The sequence below is a fragment of the Schistocerca piceifrons genome, chromosome 6, assembly GCF_021461385.2.
Source record: "Schistocerca piceifrons isolate TAMUIC-IGC-003096 chromosome 6, iqSchPice1.1, whole genome shotgun sequence".
In the NCBI taxonomy this organism is placed as follows: Eukaryota; Metazoa; Arthropoda; class Insecta; order Orthoptera; family Acrididae; genus Schistocerca; species Schistocerca piceifrons.
Genome location: NC_060143.1, coordinates 321877441 through 321898173, shown reverse-complemented (window position 1 = coordinate 321898173; position 20733 = coordinate 321877441). Strand labels below are relative to the sequence as shown.

The window sequence follows — 20733 nt, the reverse complement described above, 5'->3', positions numbered from 1 at the left end:
TAATGTGTTATGTCAACAATTACACTACTGGCCATTAAAATTGCTACACTAAGAAGAAATGCATATGATGAACGGGTATTCATTGGACAAATATATTATACTAGAAATGAACGTGATTATATTTTCACGCAATTTGGGCGCATAGATCCTGAGAAATCAGTACCCAGAACAACCACCTCTTGTCGTAATAACGGTCTTGATACGCCTGGGCATTGAGTCAAACAGAGCTTGGATGGCGTGTACAGGTACAGCTGCCCCTGCAGCTTCAACACGATACCACAGTTCATCAAGAGTAGTGACTGGCGTATTGTGGCGAGCCAGTTGCTCGGCCACCATTGACCAGACGTTTTCAGTTGATGAGAGATCTGGAGAATGTGCTGGCCAGGGCAGCAGTTGAACATTTTCTGTATCCAGAAAGGCCCATACAGGATCTCCAACATGCGGTCGTGCATTATCCTGCTGAAATGTAGGGTTTCGCATGGATCGAATGAGGGGAAGAGCCACGGGTCGTAACACATCTGAAATCTAACGTCCACTGTGCAAGATGCCGTCAGTGCGAACAAGAGGTGACCGAGACGTGTAACCAATGGCAACTCATACCATCACACCGGGTGATACACCAGTATGGCGATGACGAATACACGCTTCCAATGTGCGTTAACCGCGATGTCGCCAAACACGGATGCGACCATCATGATGCTGTAAACAGAACCCGGATTCATCTGAAAAAATGACGTTTTGCCATTCGTGCACCCAGGTTCGTCGTTGAGTACACCATCGCAGGCGGTCCTGTCTGTGATGCAGCGTCAAGGGTAACCGCAGCCATGGTCTCCGAGCTGATAGTCCATGCTGCTGCAAACGTCGTCGAACTGTTCGTGCAGATGGTTTTCGTCTTGCAAACGTCCCTATCTGTTGACTCAGGGATCGAGACGTGGCTGCACGATCCGTTCCAGCCATGCGGATAAGATGCCTGTCATCTCGACTGCTAGTGATACGAGGCCGTTGGGATCCAGCACGGCGTTCCGTATTACCCTCCTGAACCCACCGATTCCATATTCTACTAACAGTCATTGGGTCTCGACCAACGCGAGCAGCAATGTCGCGATACGGTAAACCGCAATCGCGATAGGCTACAATCCGACCTTTATCAAAGTCGGAAACGTCATGGTACGCATCTCTGCTCCTTACACGAGGCATCACAACAACATTTCACCAGGCAACGCCGGTCAACTGTTGTTTGTGTATGAGAAATCGGTTGGAAACTTTCCTCACGTCAGCACGTTGTAGGTGTCGCCACCGGTGTCAACGTTGTATGAATGCTCTGAAAAGCTAATCATATGCATATCACAGCTTCTCTTTCCTGTCGGTTAAATTTCGCGTCTGTAGCACGTCATCTTCGTGGTGTAGTAATTTTAATGGCCAGTAGTGTATGACAGGAAGGATATTAGTTGCTAATGACACACCATGTGCATCAGGAGGGTGACAGAAAATGAGAGTGCGGAGGTGCAGTGAGCAGCCTTCTAAGCGATGTAATTATGTATTACACTTCATAATATGGACATCGCCGACATTTAAGAAATGTTCAAAACAGATCATTAACGCCGAATGAAAAATGGAACGAAACAGTGATGACAAAGGTTCGCACCATCAAGATTGAAAGCGAATTCCTTGTGAGCTTCAAACCGTGCAGGACGTTCAGCTAGGTATTCGTTCTTAAGGAATACGTATAGAATCATATTTGAAAACGGGAGGATAAGAACTGACGGAATGTGATGGTACGCAACTGAATAAGAAACAGTCTGTCGCAGAGATTATCGTGAAACTGGCTATCCCTCAAGGTGTAGCTGCAGATAGTGCGATAAAATGTGCGACAAGAGAAACGAACATCAAGAGACTGAATTTGTCCATTGGTTTCAGTTGATATGAACTGCAATGTCACACACTTTTCAAGAGGGACAGTTTGCTATAAACAAGTATCATTTTGATACGCAAGCCAGTAATCAAGCAAAAGCAAGTTATTTTGACATGCTATTGACCAAGGACAGTGCTCACGCCAGAGTTGTAGTTCTCTTACACCCGTTTCCCCACTCTTGCTTACTGCACTTGCGAGATCATGCACACGAAAAAGAATCGTAGTGGGAAGAGCACCTCCAACTTCTCGCAGCACAGGAAATAACTTTCCGGCCAATTTACCGTCCAAATTAACAGTCGGCATAATTGTATACAAATGCGTTAAGGCATTGATGTTGGTCTGTCTTGATACAACTCTCTTGGTATCTTTAGTTTCTAGGATTCCTTTCATGTGCATTCGCTCTTCATATCCCTATTTGTCGGAGTTAAACACAAATTCCTTACTAAACGATGGGACAGGTTTGTTTATCTCATCTACAAATTTTCGGACCGATTCCACACTTTGCTGTGCATCGTCAACTTAATGCTTTATTTGAAGTTTCGTTGTCTTGCGTCTTCCAATTGTGTAGCACTGTTTGAAGTTATGCAACCTTCCACTGCTTCCCTTCAAATCACTGTAATCTATGTCGCACTCAATTTGATGTGCATAACGTAGTAGATCAATATCACGCACATGCTCTAAATTGTATGGAGCATCCTTGAACTATGCAAACACCAGTTTTTGTAACAAGTGCTCCTTTTCCTCCCTTGTATATCCGTAGTTTTACTTGTGCGCTGCATGGTCATATTACTGCAGACTTATTCGAAATCTGTTCCTAAGTATTATTTCACTACCCTGCGGACGATCTTCCGTGTATGCGACTATGTTTAGTACCTGCTCCTTGGACGACGATTGTCCTCTAGTATGTTTAACTGGAGACGGGATTTGAGGCTCCCAGTCCGACAAGGACGGTGAGCTACATGGCTAGATACCTGCATCAGTACCACTTTCATTTGTTAAGCACGTATCGTCATCATTGTACTAATATACGTTGTCTGCACACGTCGCCACACATTCGATTGTCTCATCTTGCAGAATAGCTAGTATTTCAACTGCCACTTCTTACTCTTTGCATGAAATTCCTTGGGTTCCTTCCTGACGAAACCTCAACTCCGGCATGTTATTGTAGATACAATGCAATGTTTACTTTGTTCACAGACGCGATTGCTCAGCTTTGTATCAACACCACTAGCTCTGAAGCGTTTCTGTGAGGTACTCATCGACTATGCAGTTCAAATGGTTCAAATGGCTCTGAGCACTATGAGACTTAACATCTGAGGTCATCAGTCCCCTAGAACTACTTAAACCTAACTAACCTAAGGACATCACACAATCCATGCGTTCGCGCGGTTCCAGACTGAAGCGCCTAGAACCGCTCGGCCACATCGACCGGCTATGCAGTTCATGCTCCGTAGCCTCATGTTTTGCTCGCCATTGGATACCCCCACTTCCCTCTCCTGTTGTGATTCGTAGCCAGTATTGTGGCTGCATGGTAGACAATACGTGGGGCGTGGAATGTCGTAAACACCACTGGCCTTTTACGACCTTTCACTCAAGGGATTCCTTATGAGAACCTGTTCCGTATGTAAGGACTATTCATAACACAGTACAGAGTCGTAATGAGTTTAAAGCGTTCTGGGACCCCAGAAATATGGAATGTGCCTGTTGGTCCTGTGCTCATGGTTCTCAGAACATCGTGTGCGGAAACGGGACTATGTGTTTCGCACAAGTAATGCTTTCCTACTTGCTTCTTATACGCAGAAGCATTCCATTATTTTTTCCACTTGTTTGGTCCGCCCCGATAGCTGTATGGTCAGGTGACGGACTGCCGTCCTAAGGGTCCCGGGTTCGATGACCGGCTGGGTCGGGGATTTTCTCCGCTCAGGGACTGGGTGTTGTCTTCATCATCATTTCACCCTCTTTCCGCGCGGCGACCGCCACATGTGGCTTCGAATGTAATGAGACCTGCGGCCGGACCTGTAGCGTGAGGGGCCTCCCGGCCAATGACGCCAAACGCTCATTTCCATTTTCCAGTTGCTTGTAACATGTTCTGATTGTAAGAGTTTCACCGCAAATCTGAGCTAAGAAAGGGGAAAATGCCGCAGAGTACTATTTTAGTGAAACCGGTCTGGAATCCCATCAGGACTTAGAGCATTTATTGTTCTCGCCTTGGTTCAGTTATTTTTTAATTTCAAGAATGCTTATTCCTATGCCAGCCACATGAGAATTTATGCGGTGATTAAACGATGGTAAGTCTGAACAATATTCTTGAGTGAATCTGATATGCACTAACCGCCTTAAATCCAGGTCTCCGCTATGGCCTATGTAGGCAGTTTGCAGAACTAAAATTCGTGATCAGTTATTTCAGAAACTGTTAAAGGTAGATGCTCTAGACAGTGGACAGCCAATTTAATTACTTTTACTAGTCTATTTTGTTAAGATGTACGTTATAGGAAATGAAATATTAGTTTTTAAAACAATGCTTAATTTTTACTTTATTTATATGTTTTGGTTTCTTAGACTGGAGCTGTACCAAATATATTTGTTATTCTAGATCAACAGGTTTCTATAAAACTTAGTTGCAACTACCAGAAACAGCTAAAATGAACGACCCATCATTTTAGTAATTATTATCTTCTACGCTGTCCAGATTTAACATACATATATTCAGAGATCTTTCCTCCTTGGTCCGATATTTAGTTTCTTTATCTCTGCTTGTGGTATACTCTGATTTTCCCAATCCTCAAGATCTTTACTTCTAATGTTCCCAGAATTTATGGTTCAAATGGCTCTAAGCACTATGGGACTTTACTTCTGAGGTCATCAGTCCCCTAGAACTTAGAACTACTTAAACCTAACTAACCTAAGGACATCACACACATCCATGCCCGAGGCAGGATTCGAAACTGCGACCGTAGCGGTCGCGCGGTTCCAGACTATAGCGCCTAGAATCGCTTGGCCAGACCGGCCGACCCAGAATTTATATTTTTTATTTATTTACATCACTAAAGTACTGATAGCATCATTTACCACAGACGTGAGTGCCTGATATCCAGCAAAAACGGTTTTGGATGTAATGACAAAATAACATTGCTGAAAGACTAATTGACATTTTTAGTTTTTACAGTTCACCAAAATCAATAAATTGACTTTATTACCTCTAAAGTAGCATTAGAAAAACTTTTTGTGAATGACCTGAACGCGAATTTCCATTTTCTAGGCTATTTCTATTTACACCCTCTACGTAGCATACTACGTCAATAGTACGCTTATCATTAGAACCTCTGTCAATATACACTCACCAGACAAATTATTAGCCCTACCCTCGGAATAAAGGGAGTAAGAAAGTGTTTACAGAATGTGGACTACGGTGAGTTCGTGTGTCTAACACTAAGAGACGGATCGGAACTATAACTCGGTCCCTGCCGTTCGCAGCAATATGTTCCGGTTATGCTGACCCAGTATGTGTCACGGTGCTACAACATAGGACTAGGTTTTCTCCATACCATCCAATATAATTATTACCATCTGATACTCACCACACACGTGTAGAAGATGCACACGAGGCAGACCACAGAGGACACGATGTGCATGTTCACACCAGTAACTGCAACATGAAATATGAAAACTGACATTTACTTCTGTGTGACACACAGTATAATTAATATAACATACCCTACACATGTTCATTCTTGCTGTATCTCGTACAGGATCGGTCTTAAAATAGAAAATATTGTGCTACATAAAAATAGTTCAATTCTGATCATTAATATGTGAAAGTCGATTTGAGGCAAATAATTTGACCGGCAATAACTACTGAAATGCTAGCTTATGAGAGGCGGTGAAATAAAAACCGAACACCAGCCACGACGGGACAATGGAATGGTCACCACCCGTCTTAAAACGTGTATCCCACTGGCAGAGGAGACTATCAACTCCTGTTTCGTAGAAAGCGGTAGGCCACTGAAGGATCCACACCGACTGAAACCGACGTCCACACATGTCTTTCTTGGGGTCGCCAAAAATGTGAAAATCACACGGTGACAGACCTGGGCTGTGTGGAGGATGTTGCAGTGTTTCCCAACCAAATTGCTGAAATGTTGCCTTCGTCAGATTGGCGGTGTGGGAGCGGGTGTTATCGTACAATAGAATGATTCCGCCCGACAGCATTCCGACAGTCTGAGGGCAAATGGCAAAGTCAGCAGCGGGATCGTCCCATGTCTCTCCACCAAAGAGATCCAAAGCTGTTCACAATATGGTTCGAATGGCTCTGAGCACTATGGGACTTAGCATCTGAGGTCATCAGTCCCCTAGAACTTAGAATTACTTAAACGTAACTAACCTAAGGACATCACACACATCCATGCCCAAGGCAGGATTCGAACCTCCGACCGTAGCGGTCGCGCGGTTCCAGACTGAAGCGCCTAGAACCGCTCGGCCACACCGGATGGCTAAGCTGTTCACAAACGTTCCGCTAAGGTCATGATGACCTCCTCCTTTGACTGGAGTTCCTCAATCAATGCGCAGCCCTATGAAGTCATTTTTCAGAAACTGCGACGTGCCATACAGTCAAAACGCCCGGGAATGTTGTTGGACGGAATCTTCCTGTTGCATCATAACGCGCGACCCCGCACCGCCAGTAGGACGAAAGCTAGACTTAAGCGATTTGGTTCGAAACACTAGAACATCCTCCGTACAAGCCGGATTTTCCACCATGTGATTTTCACGTCGTTGGTGGCCTGAAGAAAGACATGCGCGGACGTCTGTTTCACTTGGACGAGTAGATGCAAGATGGTGTGCTGTTGTTAATCCATCAGTGGTCGACCGCCTTCTACGAAACAGGAACTGATTGTCTGTTCTGTCGGTGGAATACTTTAATGCGTGTGTTCATTACTTTTGAATGGAACCACTCCATGGAACCGTTGAGGCAGCTGTTCGGTTTTCATTTGACTACCGCTTACACATCAGCGATAAGCATTGCTGAAAGATAGGTCACTTCATTTTCCGCAGACGTTTACTTTCTATCCCAATACAGAGAATCGAATACCATTCGCAACCATGCAACGTGGTGTTAGAGTGCTGCTCGTAGAAAAGATCCTAAACGACAGGAACTAGACCCGAGTTGAAGGCAATTGGTTTCAAATCCAACAGGAATCGATCATGTAAGTGAATACAGGTCCGTATCAAACAGTTTCCGAGCGAACTAATAATTTAGATCATTTAGGTGTCTAGTTGCTGACATTAACAGTTGCAGCTGAGAAAATCTACCTGTTCATGAGGAACAAAATGGGTTGCCACGAACGACAGAGGCACACACACACACACACACACACACACACGTACTTACACATACATGTACGAGTATACGCACAAAACACGAAAATACGAAACATAAATGCCGAAATCACAGTCTGTATATATATGTATTGTCTGATCCATGACTCCACTTCCTCCTTCATCTTTTTTGTTTTGTTTTTTTGTTCTTTTACTAAGGGGAGCTGTTGAGTTGGTAGAGCAAATGTTGCAATAGCATTTTTGCATCTTTAGTGGTAGCAAAGTGGATAAGTGTTGCCTGGTAGAATGAATCACGTTTCTTGTTCCTCCACGTCGATTTTCGTATCAGCATCTGCTCGAAACATCTGCAATCCAGGCAAACATCTGCTCGAAACATGCACCCGCCATGCCAGGCAGGTGGGGGCAGTATTACGCTGTGTTGGGACTACAGTTGCGCTCTACCGAAACTACGTGTCGGCAGAGTGCGTGAATGACGCAGTGAATGATAGGATTTCTTGCAGTATTGCTAACATTGGGAGGGGAACTGAGAGCCGTCCACTTCTCTTTGTCTTTCTTTGTTTTGCACATAATTAGAACCGCAAATCATTCAGTTTCCTTACAAAGCATAAATTGCATTTTATAAGTAATAAAAATTATGTGCTCGCGTTACTTCCAGCGTTTTTATGTCACCAAAACAATTACGTTTGATGCAACTACAGTCTATATGCACAAACACAAAAAGGTATAGAATTATTGCTGAAGAAGTATTGAAGTGATGTTTGATACTATCTTTAACTTTTGTTGAGGAAACTGCATTTTCTAGCGCTATATGAAAAATCTGTACTGTTTTCTTTTCCATTTTTACTACAACGTCCCTCTATTTTACGTTACAAATCAACAATTTTCCAATTAAACCTGATTTAAACATTAACAATTTCAGTTTTGCTGTAGACATTGTTTATTTATAAGTAACAGACAGCAGGATAACTATGTAGAACAAAAATGTTCCATACGTTACGTGGTCCTTTATACATCCTCACACAGTTTCTAAATGGTTCATTGCATCTGTTTTCTAGAGGAATCTATTAAGACACCTATCACATACATAAACAAAGGGATCGAAAAGAGGTAGCGCTCGACAGGTATCCACCACATCTAATGTACAGGTAAAGTGGATGCGATCTAAACTGATAGAGCAACTAGGGAAACTACCGTAGTCTCCACTTACGATACCCTACCGTAGTGTACAGTAGTTTAACAACTATGCATGCGGCGTTCACTTGGGTTTCCATGGCACCTGCGGCAGTAATCGAGGGCAATAGGGCAGCTGTGGACTAGGTATCATTGCTAATCATCTGCATCCTTTCATACCTGATGTCTTCCCCAATGGCGATGGCATCTTCCAGCATGATAATAACCCGTATCAGAAGGCCAACATGTTGCCACGATGTTATGAGGAGCGTGATAGCAAATCTCACGGATGTGTTGGCTACCAAATTTTACTCATCTGAATCTTGTGGAATACATCTGGGGTGCTGTCGAGCGCCGGCGTCAGATCGACAAACCGTGGCCCATAATTTACGGGAACTGCGGGACCTGTGCAGTGCTACATACCTCTGCAACTTTACCAAGAGCTTTTCGAATCCACACAACGTACAATCGCTGCTGTATTGCATTCCAAAGGTTTTCAACATGCTATTCAACAGATGGTCATAATATTTTGGCTCACATGTGCATGTCTTCAATCCCTATTCCTCTGATGTACACCAATGAGCCAAAATATTATGACCGCATGTTTAATAGTATGTTGTTCCACTTTTCAAACACAGTACAACATAGATTCTGCTGGATTGGATTTTATAAGTCCCGGGATTTCCCGCAAATTACGGGATAGTGGTTTAAGAGCATGCAGCTGGCGACCGATATGTGTTCCAATGAATACAGATCAGGCACGTTTGCTGGCAAAGACATCCATGTGAGTTCACTATAATCCTCCTCAAACGACGGTTGCACGATTCTGATCTTGAAGCACGCACAGTTACCCTGCTGGAAGATGACACCGCCGTAGGGGGAGACTTCAAGCATGAAGTAATGCAGGTGGTCCGCAACAACATATGTGGCGCGGTGCATGTTTTGTGCAGCTGTTCAGATGGATAACAACGTGTAAGGACCAAACCATCGACCTAGCGTAACAAGAAATCAGATTCACTCGACATGCGACGTGCTTCTATTGATACTCGGTGAAAAGTCAGTGATGCTGTGCCTACTGCAATCATAACTGATGATGTCGTTGAATAGCACAGGAACATGTGGTGTGGATCTCCTGTTCAACAATGGCCTTTGAACGGTGTGCTCTGAAACACTTGCGCTCAATTTGTGATGTTATTTCTCTTGAATAAGTCATCCAATTTGCTGAAATTGTAATCATTTGTTTGTTTGTACGCTTACCTCATTCCATCCCATTAGGATAATTCCTTGGTGGTACATCTCGTTTTTTTTTTTTTTTTTTTTTTTTTTTGTCTGAGGGGTGACATAGCAAACAACAGCTAAATGCTTTACAAAACATACAACAGAACGTGCAGCCCAAGCAATAATAGTAATATGGGACATCAAAAACATCTGACTACTGAGTCTAGAAACGGCCGTGAAATTATTCAACGCAGAAATCTTGCCAATCCTGGCCTACAGGATGGAGGTTACATGTGATCACCTGACAGGAAAAATTTAGAAACACTAGGAAAGGTAAAATCGACTTATCTAAATAGAGCACTAGGTCTCTCAAAGACAACATGATCTAGGCTAGTGTACCTGCTAGCGAGAGAGACATTCATTACCGGAGACATCAAACTTCGATATATGATGCCACACACGAAGGCTTCCACAAATTAACTGAAGATCATGAAGTATAAACGAGAACTGCAACATGTCATAACTAGATTGTCTATTCTCCTCTTCCATCATCTAATTTGCATTAACAAAAATTATCATCATGTAAACACAACATGTGCGACCGAACTGTGTAACGAAGTCTTTGAACGATATCACATAGAACTGTGCAGTAAAAAAGTGAAATATATGAATGAATATGCAAAAATGTAAAATGTAATATGTTAAGGAATGTAACTCTATATATGACTATTTGGCTACAATTTTGTTAAATAAAAAAATAATTCTCATAAATTATAATTTGGCTGATGAAATGTTTGTAAAAACTTAATGATATCTTCTTTGACAGACAATTGTTAATTCCTGCATTTAAACCTAATTCTGAATTTGGTGGTCCAATAAATTATGAACCAAATCACCCTATAATTATTCCAATTTTTGATGCTATTCGAAATTTAGAAATAACTATAACTGATGAAAATGATACATTAATTTACTTTAATTGTGCTAATGTAACAGTAATTTTAAAAATGAATAATAAATTTTTCCCTTAATAGTTCATGAACCAAGTCAAAATTTACCAATTTTACTCATTTCCTGTTAATGAGAAAACAAAAAATAATTTAAATCTTCCTAACAAGGGAACCGAAATTTATATTAATATACTGATGTTGGATTCATCACTACTTTATATGACTTCCAATGTTATTCACACAGATGGAATTGATTATTTTGGATGTGTTGGAAAATCAATTATTGAAGTAATTGATAATTATGTTTGAAAATTGCATGATGTTATAAATAAAAAAGAAAATAATATTTTATCTAGAATAGATAATCTATTTATTACTTTTTCTGCTCTTATTCATTTAACTTCTTCGCTTTTGAGTGAATTAAATATAGGACATATTCTTAACAATGGAAAAATGAAAACCAAACAAATTGAAGTTCTGTACCCATTTTTTAAAGATTATAAAGATATTATGTTTGAAGGTGATGTAGCTGTAATTTTTACTATAGCTCGGGAAAAGTTCAAGAAGATCCAATTCTTTGTCAGACTACAGAAACTGAAACGCAACACTTCCAAAAGAAGGTAAAATTTTTGTAAAAAGTATGGATATTCGTGTTCCTGTTGTTAAACATGAAGCAGAATATTCACTTGAATTAGAAGAGGAAGGGAAAAAATCCAAAAATTCCAATTTTTTTTCGAATTCCGAACAACTGCATTTGCTGGTTTACAAGGAAAAAGAAATTCTGAACTACATATTACTAATTTTGCAGGGAACACATAGTGCATAGTGGGGCGATCACTCTGTTGTAGAAATAATTCAAAAGCCAAGATCGCTTAAATACTGTTTACTGGATAACCAGTTTCAACATACTAAAGGTGCCATCATCGGATCTGTGAATATATATCATGACAGGTTTGAGGGAGGGCTTATATGAGTTACACTGTATACATTACTATTAGTACAGTACAACATACCTGAATGTAGATGCCCAGACAGGTAAAGCCCAGCATACAGGTTTTAATCACTCATCACATTGTATCTACGTCGTGTTATGAACAGTGTACTATGTGTATATTGCTGACTTCCATAGATGAATAAGGGTAAATTATAATATATAGTTATGTATGGCGCTAATATGGATAATGCCTGTGCTTCAGATGTTTTTACTCTGTGAGTGATGTACTTTATAGTAAGTATAGTATGTACAGTATGTATAGTATGCATAGCATATATAGTATGTACAGGAAGTGTATGCAAAAATGTTCTTTGCATGGGTATTTGATTAGCAGTAATAGTAAAGTTGAATTGTAGTAGTAATGAGTGGTTATACTGTGGGGCTGTTTGTGCACTGTTTGGACAGTGCTATCTAGCGGCCAGTTACAAACCACTAGAATCACAGGAGGTAAACCTGCGCAGAATATAGCAGTGTGATGCCGACCGTTCTTAGTTCAGCAGCAATCATGCACCAAATAGTTTTATTTTGTGACTTTGGTTTTTCCATATCTTATAGAAAAGAATGACCATGAGAGCAGTTGCTTTTTATTTTTTGTGACAATGATTTTATATCAGCTGGTCTGCCTCATGTATCATTACATCCAAATGGTTTATAAATGTTAATCTACATTCAGGTATATGGTACTGAACTAATGGTAATGTATATAGTGTAACTCATGTAAGCCCTCCCTCAAACTTGTCATGTTATATCTTCACAGATCCAAGGATGGAACCTTTAATTTGTTGGAACTGGTTATCCAGTACACAGTATTTCAGCGATCATCCCTTTTGAATTATTTCTAAATATTACTAATTATTATAATTCTGCCAAATTTGATATGCCTTGCTTTATCGTCACTGTTTTCAAAACCAATCGAAAAAATAAACAATTACTTGATTCTTCTTTGTTTGATCACGTTAAATTTTTAGTATATATTTTAAAACTGGAAGAAATGATGTTTTTCCACAAAAAATATAGAATCTTAAACCACCAAATAACTTCTTCAAACTTATGCTTCTCTAGAGATTTTAAAAGAATAACTCAATCAAATAACGATGTAAATGTAAGTCCATTCAGTTTTATTCAAAATTATCCAATTTATGTAATTAATATGTCTTGAAGAATGAATCTTCTAACTACTCAAAAACAACAATTAAATTATGTGCTTTCTTTAATAAAAATATCTTCAATTGATACAATTGAAAATGTTATTATGTATGGTAAAAAGGAAATTAACTTATGATTCATAACATAGATTGCTAACTGAAAACTTCTAATTATATAAATGAATGAAAAACTAGAAAAAATTAAAGAACCTTAACTTCATGTTTTCATTTCCTTTTGAATACTTCCAGAAAACTAGAGAAGATAAAAAATGAAAACTTTAGTTTTCCAAAAACTGAAATGTTCTCCAAACGTTTTCCAAACACTTTGATTCTTTAAACTTTTTTCCATGCAGATGAAAATGGACATGAATGTTAGCACCGACAGTTTTTTAACTGAACTTGACAATTATAGTAATGGTTGTTCAGAACTATTCATTAAATTATCAGAACTTAAAAATCTCAAATCTTATGTTGTTCTAAAATCTGAATGTTTGCCTACTAAATTTGGAGATAAAGTTTTATCACTTTTAGATGATAAATATAAAATTACTTTTTGAGATCAATAAACTAAAATCTTTACAAATGATGGTAAATTAGATAAAACATTTTATTTATCGAGGTAAAGAAACAAGTCATGGTCATGCAATTCATGTTAATGATTTTGAATAAATTTTAGAGTTTTATGTAGTTTTCTTTTAATTAAATTATAATTTTCTTTACTATAATTTTTTAAGTTCTTAAATAACTCAACTTTGTTGGTCATTTTGTTTTTGTTGTATTTATGTGGAATTTGTTTGGGGAAAACTGCCAAATTAGATTCCAGGTTTACAATCTGGAATCTCTATTCGAAAATGTTCTTTGAGTCAGAACTCTCATCAATGTACTACTGATGCTCACAAACACAACATTTTACCATAACCATATGACCTTGGAAGCAAAGAAGGAATCTGAAGACGTGGTTGATTAACATGCAGCAATACAGATGATCCAAAAGATTATGACCAACTGCTTAGTAGTATGTTGACTTTTCTTTTGGACACAAACAGCGACATTATAGCGAGGCATGTTCCAGAAAAGCCATTCATTTGTTTCTGGACATATGTGGTACCAAATCGATACAACATTCGCATAAATTTCGAGCACCAAGAGGGGTTCTGACAAAACACATGGTAACCTCAAAGAGTTGGAGAGTGGTCGTCAGTGAAATGTATTACAGAGACAGCAACACAGATCGCAGAACAGGAATAAGGTAGTAGTTATTGTTCTGGCAGGTGACTGCGATCTTCATTCAGTTATCATGTTAAGAGTGTCTTAGTCAGATGTGAAGGAGTCAGGAGAATGGATCACATTTCAGGATCATTTTAACCAGTGGAACGACATCAACGAACATCAGTTCTGAGTCTGACAGCTTGGAAGCTAAGAGATCATTTAATAACAGTACACAACACATGCAAAAACTCACAGCTCCATCCTGCAGCCCTTCACACAATTTAACCACGCCATAGAGGCCCACACTATCCAGAAGCCACTCCATCGCTAATTAATCGTTTTTAAACCTCTGGAATACGATCTTTTGTTGAAGTTACCACCATCTGTAGCGGAACAGAATTTTTAACAAACAATACAAAGAAGGATTTAGACTGCACTACAATGAGCGTCAAGCAAATCTAGTCTACAGGTTTCCGCAAGAGCTGTAGGATGAGCCACATCCGGTCCACAGCACTAACACAGCGTTCACCTGGTATGGGCTTGTTAATAGATGCAATGTCATAGCTCCCAGCCACATCATAGCAAGTCAAGTCAAATGACACACTGATGTCAGACAGTGACTGTGGTAGGTGGGATGAGAAATGAGGAAATGTGTTAGATCTGAATATTTATAGGAGTAGCAGCGAATTATATTAGGATTTCACTTGTTTAGTAATAGTTCATATCAACTACACTGTTTTTACATATTTTGAACAAGCTCTTAGTTTTAACCACTTGTCATTTGTCAACATCTGTTATCGGTTGTACTTACACTACGGGCCATTAAAATTGCTACACCACGAAGATGACGTCCTACAGACGCGAAATTTAACCGACAGGAAGAAGATGCTGTGATATGCAAATGATTAGCTTTTCAGAGCATTCACGAAATGTTGGCGCCGGTGGCGACACCCACAACGTGCTGACGTGAGGAAAGTTTCCAACCGATTTCTCATACACAAACAGCAGTTGACCGGCGTTGCCTCGTGAAGCGTTATTGTCAAGCCTCACCAATTGAAAACGTCTGGTCAATGGTGGCCGAGCAACTGGCTCGTCACAATACGCCAGTAACTACTCTTGATGAACTGTGGTATCGTGTTGAAGCTGCATGGGCAGCTGTACCTGTACACGCCATCCAAGCTCTGTTTGACTCAATGCCCAGGCGTATCAAGGCCATTATTACGGCCAGAGATGGTTGTTCTGGGTACTGATTTCTCAGGATCTATGCACCCAAATTGCGTGAAAATATAATCACATGTCAGTCCTAGTATAATGTATTTGTCCAATGAATACCCGTTTATCATCTGCATTTCTTCTTGGTGTAGCAATTTTAATGGCGAGTAGTGTATAAAATCCGTCTATTATTAGTCCTTATTGATAAAATTGCTGACCAAAACGATGAATGTGAGCTCCCTGGAAAGAATAGACGAGCCCAGGACAGTGACTTTTGACGTCTGAACTGAACAGTACACTTCAGGCATTTCCTACGTCATGAACAATAACGGAACTCAAGCTCATCCCGATCTGTCGAGCAAGTGGTTAGGTAAACTTGCGCACAGTGCTGACAGAATACCACAGTTTCTATCATAGTATCCAAATGGCTACTATTAGGGAGCTAAAAGTTTCACAAATAATTATAGAGGTTAGGTAAAGTAATACCTTTTCACTGGAGTGTAAATTCTGATTGCCTGTTACGCACAGACTTGGTCCTGTAGCTGTCAGTGCGTCCGCTACTGCTATGATGGGGTTAATAATCTGTAATATTAGACTTAGGATGAGGGCTAACTGTCAATAAGACAGGAGAGAATCATAAATCTTGAATGTTGTAATACTGCGTCTACTGTTATAGTGACATTTCCCCAATGTCATCTGGTAAATGTAATACAGGAAAAATAAATAAGTTTATTTATGGACCTGGGTCTGAAGCAAAGAAGATTACGACTGATCCATGTCATGAAAGTGACCATTATGCTTAACATACATTCAGAGAACGAAAACAATGGGGGGAGAAATTGCAGAAACCGTACATTCGTGGTAGTGCTAGTGCTGGTATTGCTAGACCTCTTATGAACCGGGCATATACTAAGAGAATGCCTCAATATCACTACAAGAATGTATGTCTGAGATAGGTTTGACGACTGAGATGTCGAAACAATACGTCTTCCCAGACTTGAGAAACGATCAGATGTGAATATTAACGAGCTATTCTGGTGTGCAATGTAATAGTAACCATTTCTAAAGCAACTGGGATAGTTCCTTCACATGCAATGGTAAAAAAAATCAACATATAGCTAAGATCATTTCGAGCTCAATATTAGCTGTTCTATCTGCCACAGTTGGCTCTGCAGTTTATTGTGTAGGGGTTAATTTCATATTCTCCAACCATCATATATGCACTGTGTAAGGCTGATGTGTGTAATTTACAGTAAAAGGCAGTTTAAAATCGAATAAGATAGTTGAGTGGTATTTATTACATCCAGGAACAAAAAGTTTTAAGTTCGACTCCTGGAACACATCATCTCGTACTGGATGATCCCCTCTCTAATGCTTCATTGCACAACTCCAGGTCGCAAAGACATTTCTATAATAGACATCAAACGACACATTAATTTTATTCGAGCTAAGGATCGTATCATTTTTTATGAAGCTGGTTGTTATCAGTATCAAAAACAAGAATGTTCATGTGCTTTATGACTGATAACAGGTTTCTCTGTTGCTAGTTGCTAAATGTCGAAACAACCACATTTATGTACAATTTGACCATGCTTTTTTTAAGCAGATCCAAAGGAAAATGGAGATGCATAACCAGAATTTTCGTAATGTAGTAATCGTCCTTGGATCCATTGTTTTTTTCGCTGATACTCCAATGTATGTCCAATTTTCATCAGTGTTTTACAGTAAATGCTGACACATCAGTTATGTAACATCGGTAGTCAAATGGAGTATCATGAAAAACTAGAGAAGGGACTATCTGTCATGTTAAACAAGGAAATTATGTCGTGCATTTAACAGCTATCTAGGTGGTAAATTCTACAAGTTCATCTCTGTGAGAGACACCATGGAGGGAGAAACACCATTTCTCATACATGGGAGTGGCAAGTGACAACAAGATAAACACTGGGTAAAGTCGGCAAGAAAGTATCTACAAACGCTCTGACTATACCATATAAAGTGGAATTACCTGCTGATGAAAAGGGCGTTCTGATGGGGCAACAATCAAGAATATCACAGTAGCTCTTGGTTCATTGATGTACAGGGTGAACTTTTTGGTAGCAGGATTACATATTTATCTTACCCTGTTTTAATCCGAGCACTTCTCTCTTGGACTTACATTCTTATGATTCTCTTTGGGTTCTTCTATGTGTTATTTATTACCAATATTTCCCTACAGCCTGTGCTTGTTTTTCTTAGAACTTCAAACATGTATTTGCTACCTCACTGGATATTCTACTCTCTTGATACCCGAATGTGTTGCGGACTTCTCTGACCATTGCATGAATGCAATAGAAGATGTCCGATAATGGTCAAATACTGGATGAAATATATGAAGCTGTAGCAGAAAATCTATGTCATACTTATTGTTTCAAGACCACACGCCGGCCATTGGTGGTCGTGCGGTTCTAGGCGCTTCAGTCTGGAGCCGCGCGACCTCTACGGTCGCAGGTTCGAATCCTGTCTCGGGCATGGATGTGTGTGGCGGGCTTAGGTTAGTTAGGTTTAAGTAGTTCTAAGTTATAGGGGACTGATGATCTGAGATGTTAAGTCCCATAGTGCTCAGAGCCATTTGAACTATTTTTGAACCAAGACCATACATATACTTCAACAGTTCTGGGTGTTCTTTATCAAAATTCTTAAAGATTTGTTCAATCACAGTACGAGACATGAATGGCAAAACACAGTTCTAGTTTACATGTTAGATTGCACTTGCAGATAACTAACATATGCTGTCATACAGTGGGAACTACGTAACAATATGATGAAACAGCATGCTGAACACTAGTAATGCATGTTTGTATAGGTAGGAAATCAGTATTGTCATACATTCAACTAACCACATTCAACTACTTTGCAGAGTCACCATAATGTTATAATGTCCCCATGCTAGGGTATTCATTTTATCTAGGTGTACAAAACTTTTGTGATGGTCTGCTGAGTTTGCTACCTTAATCGAACACACAGTGATGACTACATGACTGTTGTCCCCCTTCCCCAATACATTAACAGTTACAGCGAAATTGTAACTAACTGCCCGTGTTACAGCAAAACTGTAATAGAATGTCCCTGTTTCAGTAAAACCGTAACAAATTACTCCATGTTACAGCGAAATTGTGACAAATACCATTGATATGGGAAAAATCCTATAATCAAAAGTGTCAGACTCTCCCCAACACTGCAGGAATGCCACAGAAGAATACTCAACAATGTTCAGCTGTTGGATGAAAATGTGGGAAGGTGTACCAGAAAATCTATCTCTTGAAGCTTTCAGTTCATGGCCAAAGATTTACCACAACACTTTTGAGTTTTATTTATCCATTGGTGTAAATGCGATTATTTGTTCTGTATCATTACAAAAAACACACAGTGGTACTATTCATTTAACTTACTGGTTAAAGTGTACTTGACTAGAACAGAATCATGCTGTAGCATAGTGGAAACTATACAAAACTCTGATGAAATAGCGTGCTGATGGCTAATAATTCACACTTGTATTTGTCATAAATGAGGGTTGCTACGTTTTCAACTACACGTTTTCAAAGTAACCCAAACATTATAGTGACTCCTTGTTATGTTATTAGCTTTATATTGTAGAACAAAACATTTGTCATATTCTGCTGATAATTCTAACTTATGTAATTGCACCATTGTGACTACATGAGTCTCCCCACTCCACACAATATCATGTTACGAAAATTTGTTACTAAATTCTCCATACATTTCTATGATACAACTGAACTGTAACAAATTGCCCCATGTTACAGCCACATTCCACATATCTTCTATACATCACTGTATACTGTCTGCAGTTCCTGTCCCAGAGTTTTCACTGACACCAACCTCTACATGCATTTCAAGCATATCTGACACGTTCAAAGCACGTAGGACAAAAGAAGAGTCGTAAATTTGGAGTAAACTTCACTGTATATACTGGGTGCGAACTGGGTATGGCAATTTTGTTTCGGTTGGATGTCTCGCTCCTGCAGGTGGTGTCTTCACATCCCTTTACCCAGCATGGATTACTAGAAGTACGAGGTGCATTCAAGTTCTAAGGCCTCCGATTTTTTTTTCTAATTAACTACTCACCCGAAATCGATGAAACTGGCGTCACTTCTCGACGTAATTGCCCTGCAGACGTATACATTTTTCACAACGCTGACGCCATGATTCCATGGCAGCGGCGAAGGCTTCTTTAGGAGTCTGTTTTGACCACTGGAAAATCGCTGAGGCAATAGCAGCACGGCTGGTGAATGTGCGGCCACGTAGAGTGTCTTTCATTGTTGGAAAAAGCCAAAAGTCACTAGGAGCCAGGTCAGGTGAGTAGGGAGCATGAGGAATCACTTCAAAGTTGTTATCACGAAGAAACTGTTGCGTAACGTTAGCTCGATGTGCGGGTGCATTGCCTTGGTGAAACAGCACACGCGCAGCTCTTCCCGGACGTTTTTGTTGCAGTGCAGGAAGGAATTTGTTCTTCTAGGATGCACCTGTTACCGTAGTCCCCTTTGGAACGTAATGGATAAGGATTACGCCCTCGCTGTCCCAGAACATGGACACCATCATTTTTTCAGCACTGGCGGTTACCCGAAATTTTTTTGGTGGCGGTGAATCTGTGTGCTTCCATTGAGCTGACTGGCGCTTTGTTTCTGGATTGAAAAATGGCATCCACGTCTCATCCATTGTCACAACCGACAAAAAGAAAGTCCCATTCGTGCTGTCGTTGTGCGTCAACATTGCTTGGCAACATGCCACACGGGCAGCCATGTGGTCATCCGTCAGCATTCGTGGCACCCACCTGGATGACACTTTTCGCATTTTCAGGTCGTCATGCAGGATTGTGTGCACAGAACCCACAGAAATGCCAACTCTGGAGGCGATCTGTTCAACAGTCATTCGGCGATCCCCCAAAACAATTCTCTCCACTTTCTCAATCATGTGGTCAGACCGGCTTGTGTGAGCCCGTGGTTGTTTCGGTTTGTTGTCACATGATGTTCTGCCTTCATTAAACTATCGCACCCACGAACGCACTTTCGACCCATCCGTAACTCCATCACCACATGTCTCCTTCAACTGTCGATGAATTTCAATTGGTTTCACACCACGCAAATTCATAAAACGAATGATTGCACGCTGTTCAAGTAAGGGAAACGTCGCCATTTTAAGTATTTAAAGCAGTTCTCATTCTCGCCGCTGGCGGTAAAACTCCATCTGCCGTACGGTGCTGCCATCTCTGGGATGTATTGACAATGAATGCGGCCTCATTTTAAAACAATGCGCATGTTTCTATCTCTTTCCAGTCCGGAGAAAAAAAATCGGAGGCCTTAGAACTTGAACGCACCTCGTACATCATCATTCTTCCCTGAAGTTTTGTTTAAATTCGCCGAGTTTTTCTTTTATAATTTTGTATTGGGCTGTGTTACAGCCATTACTATACTGTTTGTCCTTGGTTTTATACAATTACTTACGATTCCCTGATGATGATGATGCTCTCCTTTTCACAATGACATTGTTACCTAACAAACCAATTATGGAACCGACCCCTCTAGAAGG

The 20733-nt window shown here is 40.2% G+C and overlaps 1 protein-coding gene across 3 annotated transcripts in view; it reads right to left on the bottom strand.

Annotated features, from left to right (window-relative positions):
• The window catches only part of LOC124802849 (sodium-coupled monocarboxylate transporter 1-like), a 235068-nt gene that overhangs the window by 129814 nt on the left and 84521 nt on the right, over positions 1–20733 (bottom strand). For all 3 annotated transcript variants that reach the window (XM_047263870.1, XM_047263872.1, XM_047263871.1), the window contains one exon: positions 5491–5558. In XM_047263870.1, coding sequence (XP_047119826.1) covers positions 5491–5558 — 68 coding nt within the window. The remainder of the gene's footprint in view (positions 1–5490; positions 5559–20733) is intronic.